Source organism: Typha angustifolia, chromosome 13 (genome assembly GCF_048772165.1).
Source record: "Typha angustifolia cultivar Huaian chromosome 13, ASM4877216v1, whole genome shotgun sequence".
NCBI lineage: Eukaryota > Viridiplantae > Streptophyta > Magnoliopsida > Poales > Typhaceae > Typha > Typha angustifolia.
In genome coordinates, this window is record NC_133251.1 from 16,169,496 (window position 1) to 16,181,291 (window position 11,796).

The following is an 11,796-nucleotide window of genomic DNA, read 5'->3' on the forward strand; positions in this document are numbered from 1 at the left end:
ATAGTATTATTAATTTAGAATAGTAGCTCGGTGGTGCGGCAATTTAAAGCTCAGATTAAATTGGCTTTATATGTTGCTAAAAACCTTCTTAAATTTTTGTTTGTATTATATCTTACTTGAGTTAAATTTAATTTAGAGTTAAAAGTTAAAAAAAAATTACTTATAAATTTTAAAAGAGAGAGTAACTTTACTGAGGGTTTATAGGAGGAGATGGTTAACCAATGATTAGGCTACAGTTTCTCTCAACGTGGATTAATTATTATAAAAACTTTTTCTCGGAACGGGTCGGGTATTCGTAACCCGAAACAGAAGCTATTTAGAGACGAGATTAGGGTTTTAGTTTGGGAATCCGAAAAGCATAGATGGCGAGCGAAGAGGAGAGCACGGTGAAGGAGCCCCTCGATCTCATCCGCCTCAGCCTCGACGAGCGTATCTACGTCAAGCTCCGGTCCGACCGCGAGCTCCGAGGAAAGCTTCACGTAATGCCTCCATAATTTTGATTTTGATTTTGATTTTGATTTTGATTTGGTAGTTTTTATTGATTTCTGGTGTAATTTGTCTGCTCTTATTGCCCCCCGAAATTTATCGATTTTGATATAGATTGTATGGGACAAAGGGTTTTAGAAAAAAAAAAGAAAAAAGAAGGAAACTTTGTTGGGGTTTCAGAGATCAACAAAGTCATGGGAGTGATTCTCACGGAAGAAGGTGGAGATTGGTTTTTGATGCGAGCTGTGTACTTCAAAGTGATGAATATGCGCTCTTTAAGAGAAGAGGAAAGAGAGAAATTTAGGTTTATCACAGATTAGTTAGCAGATTTACCTGTTCCATTTCCTAAACTTTTCAATTATCGTATGCAAGCACTTAACTTTGGGATTCTAAAGATGCAAATTATGCTGTTCTCGAAGTTTTAGGATAATATTGAAATAGTTAATCAATTCTGCATTTTCTTACCATTGCGAGACACATGTAAGTGATGTTAATGTATGGAACAGTTATCTAGTAAGCAAGCAAAAATGCCCTCATTTTCATGATTTTGTCAGTCGAGATTGTTGTGGACTGAATATATTTGAGATCTCTTGTCATATTGCCGGCAAAGAGAATTGCTGATAATAAACTATAGTACAATTTATTGCATAGTGGAATACGTTGAGCAATCCTTTGCCCAACTGAGGTAGTTTGGTTAGATGGAGATGCCATGTATTTTAACTGATTGAATAGTTCAATATCTTCTCCATAATGCTTATTTTCTTAGATGTTTTGATGAATACTCTTTGACCATCTTATGTTGTTTCAACTTTCAATTTGTGCTCACAACTTTTTTGAGTCAAAATTATGCTTCATTATCTGTCGCCTTGAGGATGTATTATATAGAGTTGCTTTTTTGTGCTTTAATGCAGGCATATGACCAGCATTTAAACATGATTCTCGGGGACGTTGAGGAGATAGTCACTAGTGCTGAAATCGATGATGAAACTTATGAGGAGATTGTGCGGGTAAGTAATTTCTGTTTCAAAAGCTGCTCATGGATTATTATCCTATTCGGAATGTTGTGGTTAGTTTGCTCAGAAATTATCAGTGTCATCTTGTCCTAATTTTTCTTTTTGGAAGAACCACTTTCTGCATGTTTCTCCCATCGGCATAGGCATGTCTTTCATAACTTCATATGATCAGTTCAAACTTCAAAAGACTAGGTAAGGAGTAGTTAACACAGATAGAATGGGTATGCCAAGTAAGAAATTTTGTGAAGGGGCAACAGTTGGAGCTGTTGACATCAATTTACACTTGAACAAGTGGTTACTTCTTGCACCTACTGAAAATTTGGTGAGGTTAATAACTATTTAATACTTTCTACTTATCTGCCCAATGTAACTCTATTCATCTGTAATTTACTGTCCTATTCTTCCATAGCATCCTACATAGGATAGGAGTAATATTGCACCATATTGAATTGCATCTGGTGTAAATTTTCTGTCAAATTTATATTGTTCCACAACCAGCCATAAGGTCGTGGTTGGAGGAAAATGCATCAGGTATCCTATCTGTCAGCAAAAACAATTCATCAAGGCAGCCATGAGCATAAATCCTTGACCATGCTAAAACATTTTGAGAATGTGTAACCCCAGTAAGAGGTGAGATGATCTGAAGAACTAGAAAATTGTATTAGTTGTTCTCCAATTAACATAAGCAGGGACCAGTTAGTTTGCCACTCCTTTACGAGAGGCACTTACTATATATTGAGGTGTCATGCATGCATATATTTGGTAATATATTTTTCAGATTTCCTAGTGAAAGAAGCTGTTGAAAAGCTTTATTAAGTTAAAAAGTGATCAAGCGTTTAAGCAGAAGTGCCTCCAAATTTTGGAGGAAACAGATGATTACGGTGCTATGTTGTTAATGCAAGTCATCAGCATATAATTTGTATGCAACCATTTAATTGAAACTTGAGAGTGTTATTACTACTTGGTACACACTGAATCATTTCATTATTTAAATCTTTTATCAGTTTGCTTACGAAGCTACAAGCTTTTATGCTTACTTGTTCCCAATTTTTTTTTCCTTTTCCAGACGACTAGACGAACTATGCCCTTCCTTTTCGTTAGAGGAGATGGAGTGATACTGGTTTCTCCACCTCTGAGAACAGCATGAAGCTTGGATGAAGCATTAGACCTCTATTGGAAGTCTCATGTAACTTCATTGACATTCATCCTGTCTGTAGTAAAATGGTGTTGCCATCTGGAAGAAAGCAAAGCTCTAACTTCTGTGCATGTGGACTTATGTGAGGATTAATCCTAATCTGACAGTTTGATCAGTCATTTTATTGCAATTAGACTAGTTTTCAGGATGAGAACTGAAGATTAACAGGTTGTGTAGCTGTTTCATCTAATTGCTATTGCTTATGAAATACTTTTCCATCTGTGTAAGAATTAATTTGGTGCAGGATTGTGATGGATATCATTGGAATAGGCTTGTTAACACCATTTGGGCCTTCTAAGCATAAGCTTTAGTATAATAAGATCTATAATGGTATAATAATCAAACAAACAGTTTATTTCAAATACTGATTTACGAATGCCTATTGTCTTTTTAATTCTCTTTTATATAATATTTTATATTGATCAATAAAATCTAAAAAAAGTACCACATCAATTTAATTATTCTTTCATCGAACTCATCTCATCTACGAGATACTCGTCATTTGCCAATAAAATATCTCTTTACAATTATTATTTTTATGTCACGCAGAGTATAATTATTATACTATTGATTTATAACTACATATCATAATAGTCTATACTGATATAAATTTAAAAGAATTGTAACTAAACAGACTATATAGCTTACAAGACCACCACATAAAATTATATTCTCATTTTACATTCCTTTTTTTTATTGGTGATTCCTGAAATTTCCAAGTCGAATCTTTTCTTATTTATATCTAATATTTTTTACGGACCATATGATCATCGAAAAAAGAAGGGAGGGAATATTCTCACCTATAGTCTCATCACGTATGCAGCTCAGCATCCACCGTCCATTTCTATCTCTTTGGCATCCCCAAATAAAAGAAGAATAAAGCTATGCTCATCAATGTCGTCGAGCATAGCATAAGCTCATCTCTTCCAACCTTCTTCGCTTCTCCTCCGACGACAACGAGATGGGCGTGAGCAAAGAAGACGTCGAGGCCGCGTTGACTTCATCCCTCAACCCTTCTCATATCGTACGCCTCCCGTTCTCTCTCTCTCTCTCTCTGTCTCTGCTCCTCTTTCCGAAATCGGTAGTAGAAAACCCTAACTCCGTCTCTTTTTTTGTTCTCCTCTCGTCCCAGGGAGTGATCGACACCTCCGGAGGGTAATTTCTCAAACCTTAAACGATAGATTCTTATTTCAAGTCCTATTTCCATCGTTTTTCGTGGTAAAAAGTGGTAATTTTTGAAGGTGCGGAGCGAGCTTTGAGATAGAGATCGTGTCGGAAAAGTTCGAGGGGAAGAGACTCTTGGAGAGGCATCGCATGGTCAACGCTGCGCTGGTGGAGGAGATGAAGCAAATCCACGCCCTCTCCATCAAGAAGGCTCTCACCCCATCCCAGTGGAAGCCCGAGCAGGAAAAGAAAGAGTAAGGGTAAAAGTTCTCCGCCCTTGTTTGAAACGATCATTTGGGAATAATCCATCAGGTTGTTTTGGATCTTAATATGTAGCTTTTAATTTGCTACTTTGGTTGGATTTCGTGTTGCCTTTCGAGTGATCTTAATAAATACTTCCACTTGTTTGATGATGTATCTATTGCATTTAATAACCTACTCGATTTTTCGCAATTAAGATTTTGATTGCAAGTTGAGATTATAGAACCAATTTGGTGTACAAATTAAACTCTTTTTTCTCTCGAAATCTTCATGTTTTTGCTCGTAATTATGGTATTAATTATAGTGACAGAATATTGCCATCCATCTATTGAATATAACAATACTATTTTGAAATCTAAATTTAAACATTCGGAAATAGGGGGAAAAAAAAGATAATTAAAACATTCGTCATTGATATGAGTACCAAAATACATCGACTAGCATCCTCCTCTACACCAAGAAAACAAGAAAGAAATGAGCGACAACGAAAGAAGGCCAAGTGAAGAGAGCAGCCCGATCAAGCCCTCTCGCCGCGAATTCTCCGCGCGAGCTGGATGTCCTTCGGCATGATCGTGACACGCTTCGCGTGAATCGCGCAAAGGTTGGTGTCCTCGAAGAGCCCGACGAGGTACGCCTCTGCCGCCTCCTGCAGCGCCGCCACCGCGGAACTCTGGAAGCGGAGGTCAGTCTTGAAGTCCTGGGCTATCTCACGAACCAGCCTCTGGAACGGGAGCTTACGGATGAGCAGCTCCGTGCTCTTCTGGTACTTGCGGATCTCACGGAGAGCCACTGTTCCAGGGCGGAAACGGTGGGGCTTCTTCACGCCACCGGTCGCCGGGGCCGACTTCCGAGCGGCCTTCGTGGCGAGCTGCTTCCGGGGAGCCTTGCCGCCAGTGGACTTGCGAGCTGTTTGCTTCGTGCGAGCCATCGGGAAGAGATTGTTTAGGGGTTAAAGTTAGGATCTGGATTAGAGAGGTATGGTTTGGAGATGGGATGTAGGGAAGAAGGCGGAGCGCTATAAGTAGGAGGGAGTGGAAGCGGGATTTGGATTTCAGGGGTTTGAAATTTTCGGGAAAATGAAGGCGGGAAGATGTGGAGCGTCGGATCGAGTTGCAGTGAACGGTTGGGATCTAGTGCAGAGGAAGCACACGGATCGCGATCCGTGGCACTATTCCTCTCGACAAATTACTGCTCACATCGTGGAATTAGGGAACTGGCCATAATTCTTATTTATATAAAACACCTAAACTGGTTGTTTGTTTAGTAGATTATCCTAAGAGCAAAATAGGATTCACTTACAAGTGACAATTGCATTATATATATATATATATGTACCTGTGGGTGAATTTTATCCCTTGATCAGCTTGTCATTTTTTCTGATTTCTTGGTAAATTCCACTCATAATCCAAGACATCCCCGCTGTTGGGGACGGGGATGTCTTGTTATAGGGTCACTTCTAGCTGATGTTTCACAGCAGCTCCACATGTTTCACAGTAAGACACAGGAAGAGCATTTTGGATACACAACTGCTGCATGCTTATCCTCATGAACCTACCAAAAGAAGAAACAGAATCTTAAGCTGAACCAGCTAGCTAATTCAACATCGAATGTATTAAACAAAGATACAGTATAACTTTCACTGGAGAAATCAACCAGCTAAATTTGTGCAGCATTTTGAAGTAAAGCAACTGTTTAAAACTGAAACGGCTAGAGATCAAGAAGCAAATGTTCATAGATTTTATTGGCTACCAAACTACAAATGCAAACAGGCAACCTAAAACAGGGAGCAACTTACAAGCACCACTATAATTAAGTATACAAACGGTTCTACATCAAGTCACCAGCTCAAATTTCCCATACAATATTAACAACGACTCTAGCAAAACAGACATTACTCCAAGCGCTGCAACCACCTATCAGCCGCAAACGAAGGGCATTAAACTACTCTATCTCGCCTGAATAGAGAAGAACGACGGGGAGAGAGAAAAAAAAATTAGGAATCTTTTTCTTCCATCCCCTTTCTGAAGACAGCCAGCCACCTGAGTACCCATAAAACTCAAGCGCATGAACTCTTCCTTGATGTGAAGCCACATCTCAGATAGATCAACCTCACAAAGACTTGGACTAGAAACCGCCAAACCAGGAAACTTAGAAGCACTTGCGATGGACAATGGAAGGGCCAGATTCATCGTACTCCGCCTTTGCTATCCACATCTGTCAAACAGAATTAATAAGGTCAAAATCAGATTGCATCATTACAGATACAAACTAACCTTCGATCTATATCGACAAGCTTCTTAACAAATATCACAACGTCACTAGCAATTAGTCGTGCAGATTATTAAGAACTAAATACTAGGTTAGCCTAAATTGAAACCAACTTATTTTACCTGTTGGAAGGTGCTGAGTGAAGCAAGGATAGAACCACCAATCCAAACACTATATTTCCTTTCAGGAGGAGCAACCACCTTAATCTTCATGCTGCTGGGGGCAAGCGCTGTAATTTCCTTGCTCATACGGTCAGCGATACCAGGGAACATAGTAGATCCTCCACTGAGCACAACGTTGCCATACAAATCCTTTCTGATATCGACGTCACACTTCATGATGGAGTTGTAGGTGGTCTCATGAATGCCAGGAGCTTCCATCCCGATGAGAGACGGCTGGAATAACACCTCAGGGCACCTGAACCTCTCGGCACCAATTGTAATGACCTGTCCATCGGGTAACTCGTAGCTCTTCTCGACAGAGGAACTGCTCTTGGCAGTCTCTAGCTCCTGCTCGAAGTCGAGGGCAACATAGGCAAGCTTCTCCTTTATGTCTCTCACAATTTCCCGCTCTGCCGTGGTGGTGAAGGAATAACCTCTCTCAGTAAGAATCTTCATCAGAGAATCAGTGAGATCACGTCCAGCAAGATCCAATCGAAGAATAGCGTGAGGAAGTGCATATCCCTCATAGATAGGGACAGTGTGGGTCACACCATCACCAGAATCAAGAACAATACCTGCAACAGAAAATATTATCTTACCCAATGTATAAATGTAGATGACAAGTTTTGCTTAACAAATTCCAGACGTACCAGTTGTACGACCACTGGCATATAGGGAAAGCACAGCCTGGATGGCAACATACATTGCAGGTACATTGAAGGTCTCAAACATGATCTGGGTCATCTTCTCTCTGTTTGCCTTAGGATTGAGAGGCGCTTCAGTCAGTAGTATAGGATGCTCCTCGGGGGCAACACGGAGCTCATTGTAGAATGTGTGATGCCAGATCTTCTCCATGTCATCCCAATTGGTAACAATACCATGTTCAATTGGGTACTTCAAGGTCAAGATTCCTCTTTTAGATTGGGCTTCGTCACCAACATAGGCATCCTTTTGGCCCATCCCAACCATAACACCTGTGTGGCGAGGTCGGCCAACTATACTGGGGAAGACAGCCCTGGGTGCATCATCACCAGCAAAACCAGCCTGCAAGAGATAAAAGATGAATTTCAGTGCATTAAATTGGGTCTCGTGGTAAGTGGAAATATATGGATGAGAGTGAGACACAGACCTTGACCATTCCGGTGCCATTGTCACAGACAAGAGGCTGGATATCCTCACCATCAGCCATCTCTTATAGCTCTGGGACAGGATGAAATGAATATGCAAATTATAAGTTGACCAACCTGACTATAATCTGACCAATAATAGATCTTAGACCATCTAAACAACAAGAAACAACGCTAATATTTTCATCATCTACATTTAAAAAAAATAATTAATAAGTTATACGTCCGCATGTGATATAAGCTGTCCTTTTTAATTAAAGAATCTGTTTATTTAATCTCATAACCACCATAAAAATTACTAACCATAATCTGAGCAAAAGTAAGTAATTAGCTTAATTATTCAGATGACAAGATAACCTCTACTTTTCAAGCGAGTACTACACATAAAACGGTATCATCACAGAAACTAAAACACGACTAACTTCTCGAAATACTCCAAGAGATCAGGAAGAGAGATCAAATATCGCATCTCAACTGGACGTCATTCCCAGATCAAATAATCAAGGCCAAAGACCAGCAATTCGAGGATAGCTTTTAAGCAAATCCACATAAATCATATCATCTATGCTCCGATCACCATTTCCAGGCAAAAACAATGAATAATTCCCCGAATCTAAAGAACAGTTACGATCAAACGTAGACCGCAGATCATAATTAAACTCTAATAGATGATTCGGTCAACTGTAACGACCAGAGTATCACACAACTTGATCTACTAAAACCCTAACCTGGATGACTGATCTACTAACCAAACCGCTAAAACCTACGTATCTACTCGATTTAAGACTACTTCGAGAGAAATCGGGAGATCAAGAGCACAAAGAGATTGGAAGAGATCATTCCTCACCTATTCGAGAAGAATTCCTTCCGATTCCTCCGCTTCTTGAGGCGAAGGAGAGGAGTGAAGAAACTAAGAGAGGAAGACAGAGCAAGGCGGCGAAGCTATATTTATATCAGGCGTCCTGTATTGGAATTTTCCCATCTAGAAGATTCCGTGTACACGGCAAAGCAGTATATTTGTTACAGAGTTATTTTTCTCATTTATAACCTTTTAATCCCCCTCCTTTAAAAAGTTATATCTAAAATAACAATTTCTACGTGGCCAGCTGTTGTGGTCGGTGATGCTGTTCGGTGTACCGTGCCGCGTAGGTGGTCGAGTTGTTGAAAGAGGAATCATTCGTATCACGAGGGTGGAAAAGGGACAGAGGAGTGACCTGGCTCGCCCAGCTTTGTGGAATGTGGACCGTTCGATGGAACTTGGACGGTGGAGAATGGACCCCCATATGGAACTTTCGGCCGGCCGAAGGATCCGCAAGTGGGGTTATCGCCACGTCATCCAGTTAGGCGTGCGACCACGGCAACTATGGGTAGCTGGCAGTGGCAATCAGCATAATGCGCTTTTAGAAGGGTTTATTAGTTGCTGACGTAGGCATGAACTATATCAAATGAGCCACATGTGTGTGTGTGTATATATATATATACATACATTGGTATTGGTGTTTTTAATGTCTTTAGTAACGTTAAGCAACTTCCTTGAGTATTTATTATACTTTATATGGTGGAATGATCTATTGACTGTGTAGTATATGGGCCTGATCAGGCCCAAAGTTGGTTGTTTTTCCCCTCAAAATCTTCTTGGCAATCACGAAAAATATTATTCAGAGATTCAACTTTCATTGGAACCATCCAACAACGGCCCAGAAATATAAATCAACACACACCCCTTTGGGACTACTAGATCAAAGGGGCCGGAAAAGGCCTGTTAGGACCCCATTAGATCCCACTGGAGCCGAATAATTTCATGAGCCCAAAAGTGACGGCCATGGCCGCCCACCCCCCGACCACAACCCGGCCACAAGCCCTCCCCGCCGGAGACCGGCCCAACGCTGCCCCTGCCCACCCGAACACCGCCAGCGCCACAGTCGCCGCCGCCGCCACCACCCCGATCCTCACCTTATAGCTACCTATAAACCCGGCCGCGAGCAGCGGCACCGTCGCCCCCGCAGAGAACGCCAGGGCCGACGCGGCAGCCGCCTGCACCGGACTCGGTAGCCGCTCCCGGCCCTCGCCGTCGTCGAGCTGCTGCTCCCTCTTCATCTGCGCCACCTCCACGTCCAACTGGGAGTAGACCGAGACGAACTCTCCTATCGCCATGCTGCATGCACCTGCGATTAAACCAGCGAAGCCTGAGACGATCATAGCTTTCGGGTCGTTGCCTTTCACGGCGCCGACTCCCATCATGAGCGACGCAGTGGAGACTAAGCCATCGTTGGCGCCGAGGACGGCTGCTCGTAGCCATTGGGCTCTCTTGGAGTAGTCGAGCTCTTCTGCTTGGTTGGTTTGGACGCCATCAATGGCAAGCTTGGTTTCTTGGAGGGCCATGGAGACTGGTCGTACTAGTACTACTACTAGAGATGTAAGGGAGAAGGGAGAGTGTGGCAAACACACGCTGGTCTTCGGTGTGGTTTTATAATGGTAAGATAGGCATTAGTTGTGGAGGTTGATGGTGATGGTGGAGCCACTTAATTTGAGGATAAAACTAAGTGGGATCTCCACTCTCTTCTTCTTCCGTTGATGATACCAGTGTTAAAAGCAAACAAAGTTAATTCTATAATCTTTAACGTCTCAACTATATCTATACATAGTTTCTACGTAGTTTCCGTTTCTATATATCAATGATCTTTTCACCTAATAATAGAATCAAAATTTGTCGTGTATGTTCTAGCAAAATCAGATTATCCAGTTATCAGTTTGTCTCACTTTAAAAGGAATCTAGTATTAAGTATGAGATCAAACTAGAGCATTGCAACGAAAGCTCTCATGATATATATATATATATATAGAGAGAGAGAGAGAGAGAGAGAGAGAGAGATTGAAGGGATAGTTACATGAAGTAACTACGTTAAAACCTCTCAAATATCTTTTTCAATAGTTGCCTATAGCAGTGTACTTTAGCCGAACTTGATCGAACCTTATTGAGCAAAGCTCGAGTCGAGCTCGTGCCGGCTCGATTATTTTGACAATGTACAGTAGTTGTCTACTTAATTTTTTCGAGAAGGTCAAAAGTGTGAAAGAAAATATTATAGAACATAGGTTTAGTTATCTCTCTCTAAATAGAATACATAATACAGGTGAATGCAAACATATAGTCTCTTGGTGAGAATGGAATCTCATGGAGGGTGCATGACAAACTAAAATATCTAGTAAAGATACCGGCGATATACAGAAAATTAGTAACAAATAGATCAGAAATTTTATTATGGCTGCTGAATCGGCTAGCACTTGCTTGTGCACAAAGTGCTCTTAAACAGGGAGGGAGTTACCATTCCACACGAAAGTACTAACATATTGTCTAACTTTAGGAAAAGAGGATCTTTTTTTAATCATGGCTCCTTTGGCCTTTGTCCCTTCGACCTCCATTGGGGCAATTGGTCGAACACTTACAAAGGACATACACTTTCCTTCTTGGTGGAGACAAGTATAATGGGGTTGGTACGTTCCTTAGACGTTGTTACCAATGGGTGCAGTCTCGGAGGACTCATGTCATTTGATTATTGGATGCATATGTAGTTGAATTGGAGGACAAGGCTCTATCACAAGGAAGGTGGTGAGGTTCACTTAGTCTGTGCTAATGTCTTTGTTGTATTTATGGGCTCCTACTTGAATCCCACAAGAACTTATAGTGATGGGTGATAACCTTTCCTTTGAAGTCTTGGATAACAGGATAAGTCAACCAATATCTATTAATAATTTAATACTATCGAGGAGTCTAATAAGAATTGTCAGCTAGAAAGTTATTATGGATTCACAGTTTCAATCATGCTCGCTCTAATTATATGACTCGTCTAAGCACGATTAGGGTTGTATAATGCATGCAGTTGACGACGCATTTGGATTTATCGGAACTGATTGACTTGCATTAATCCTAATCCTAATTGAGTGGGATAGAATCGAACTCGAGCCTAAACAAGCTGTGGTGCAGCCATCTAACTTAAAATCATCTGGTGATGACTCAAACTTTGGAAATAATATCCCTAAATTAACCCAATTAAGTGTGGCAAAATAGAGTGGGGATGAGATGTATAAGAGAGCGTTGCTCTTGAGAATATTTTGAAATGGTG

General features: G+C 41.0%; 5 protein-coding genes across 5 annotated transcripts; 2 read left to right on the forward strand and 3 right to left on the reverse strand.

The window, feature by feature from the left end:
- The first annotated feature begins 320 nt into the window (after window positions 1-320).
- Window positions 321-2,914, forward strand: LOC140774039 (sm-like protein LSM3B). Its single transcript, XM_073116870.1, has 3 exons — window positions 321-479; window positions 1,398-1,493; window positions 2,566-2,914. The coding sequence occupies exons 1-3, from the start codon at window positions 363-365 to the stop codon at window positions 2,644-2,646; spliced, it is 294 nt and encodes a 97-aa protein (XP_072972971.1). The 5' UTR covers window positions 321-362; the 3' UTR covers window positions 2,647-2,914.
- A 646-nt stretch (window positions 2,915-3,560) lies between these two features.
- On the forward strand, window positions 3,561-4,271 carry LOC140773317 (protein BOLA2). The gene is made up of 3 exons (XM_073115800.1): window positions 3,561-3,718; window positions 3,827-3,849; window positions 3,936-4,271. The coding sequence occupies exons 1-3, from the start codon at window positions 3,656-3,658 to the stop codon at window positions 4,114-4,116; spliced, it is 267 nt and encodes an 88-aa protein (XP_072971901.1). The 5' UTR covers window positions 3,561-3,655; the 3' UTR covers window positions 4,117-4,271.
- A 238-nt stretch (window positions 4,272-4,509) lies between these two features.
- LOC140773316 (histone H3.2) lies at window positions 4,510-5,289 on the reverse strand. Its single transcript, XM_073115799.1, has one exon. It carries the CDS (start codon window positions 5,045-5,047, stop codon window positions 4,637-4,639), a length of 411 nt encoding a protein of 136 aa, XP_072971900.1. The 5' UTR covers window positions 5,048-5,289; the 3' UTR covers window positions 4,510-4,636.
- A 544-nt stretch (window positions 5,290-5,833) lies between these two features.
- Window positions 5,834-8,611, reverse strand: LOC140773315 (actin-7-like). The gene is made up of 5 exons (XM_073115798.1): window positions 8,523-8,611; window positions 7,678-7,748; window positions 7,199-7,592; window positions 6,510-7,123; window positions 5,834-6,333 (listed from the first exon to the last, which is right to left on the reverse strand). The coding sequence occupies exons 2-5, from the start codon at window positions 7,735-7,737 to the stop codon at window positions 6,268-6,270; spliced, it is 1,134 nt and encodes a 377-aa protein (XP_072971899.1). The 5' UTR covers window positions 7,738-7,748; window positions 8,523-8,611; the 3' UTR covers window positions 5,834-6,267.
- A 674-nt stretch (window positions 8,612-9,285) lies between these two features.
- On the reverse strand, window positions 9,286-10,162 carry LOC140773789 (vacuolar iron transporter homolog 2-like). The gene has a single exon (XM_073116530.1). The coding sequence runs from the start codon at window positions 10,055-10,057 to the stop codon at window positions 9,449-9,451; it is 609 nt and encodes a 202-aa protein (XP_072972631.1). The 5' UTR covers window positions 10,058-10,162; the 3' UTR covers window positions 9,286-9,448.
- Window positions 10,163-11,796: the final 1,634 nt, after the last annotated feature.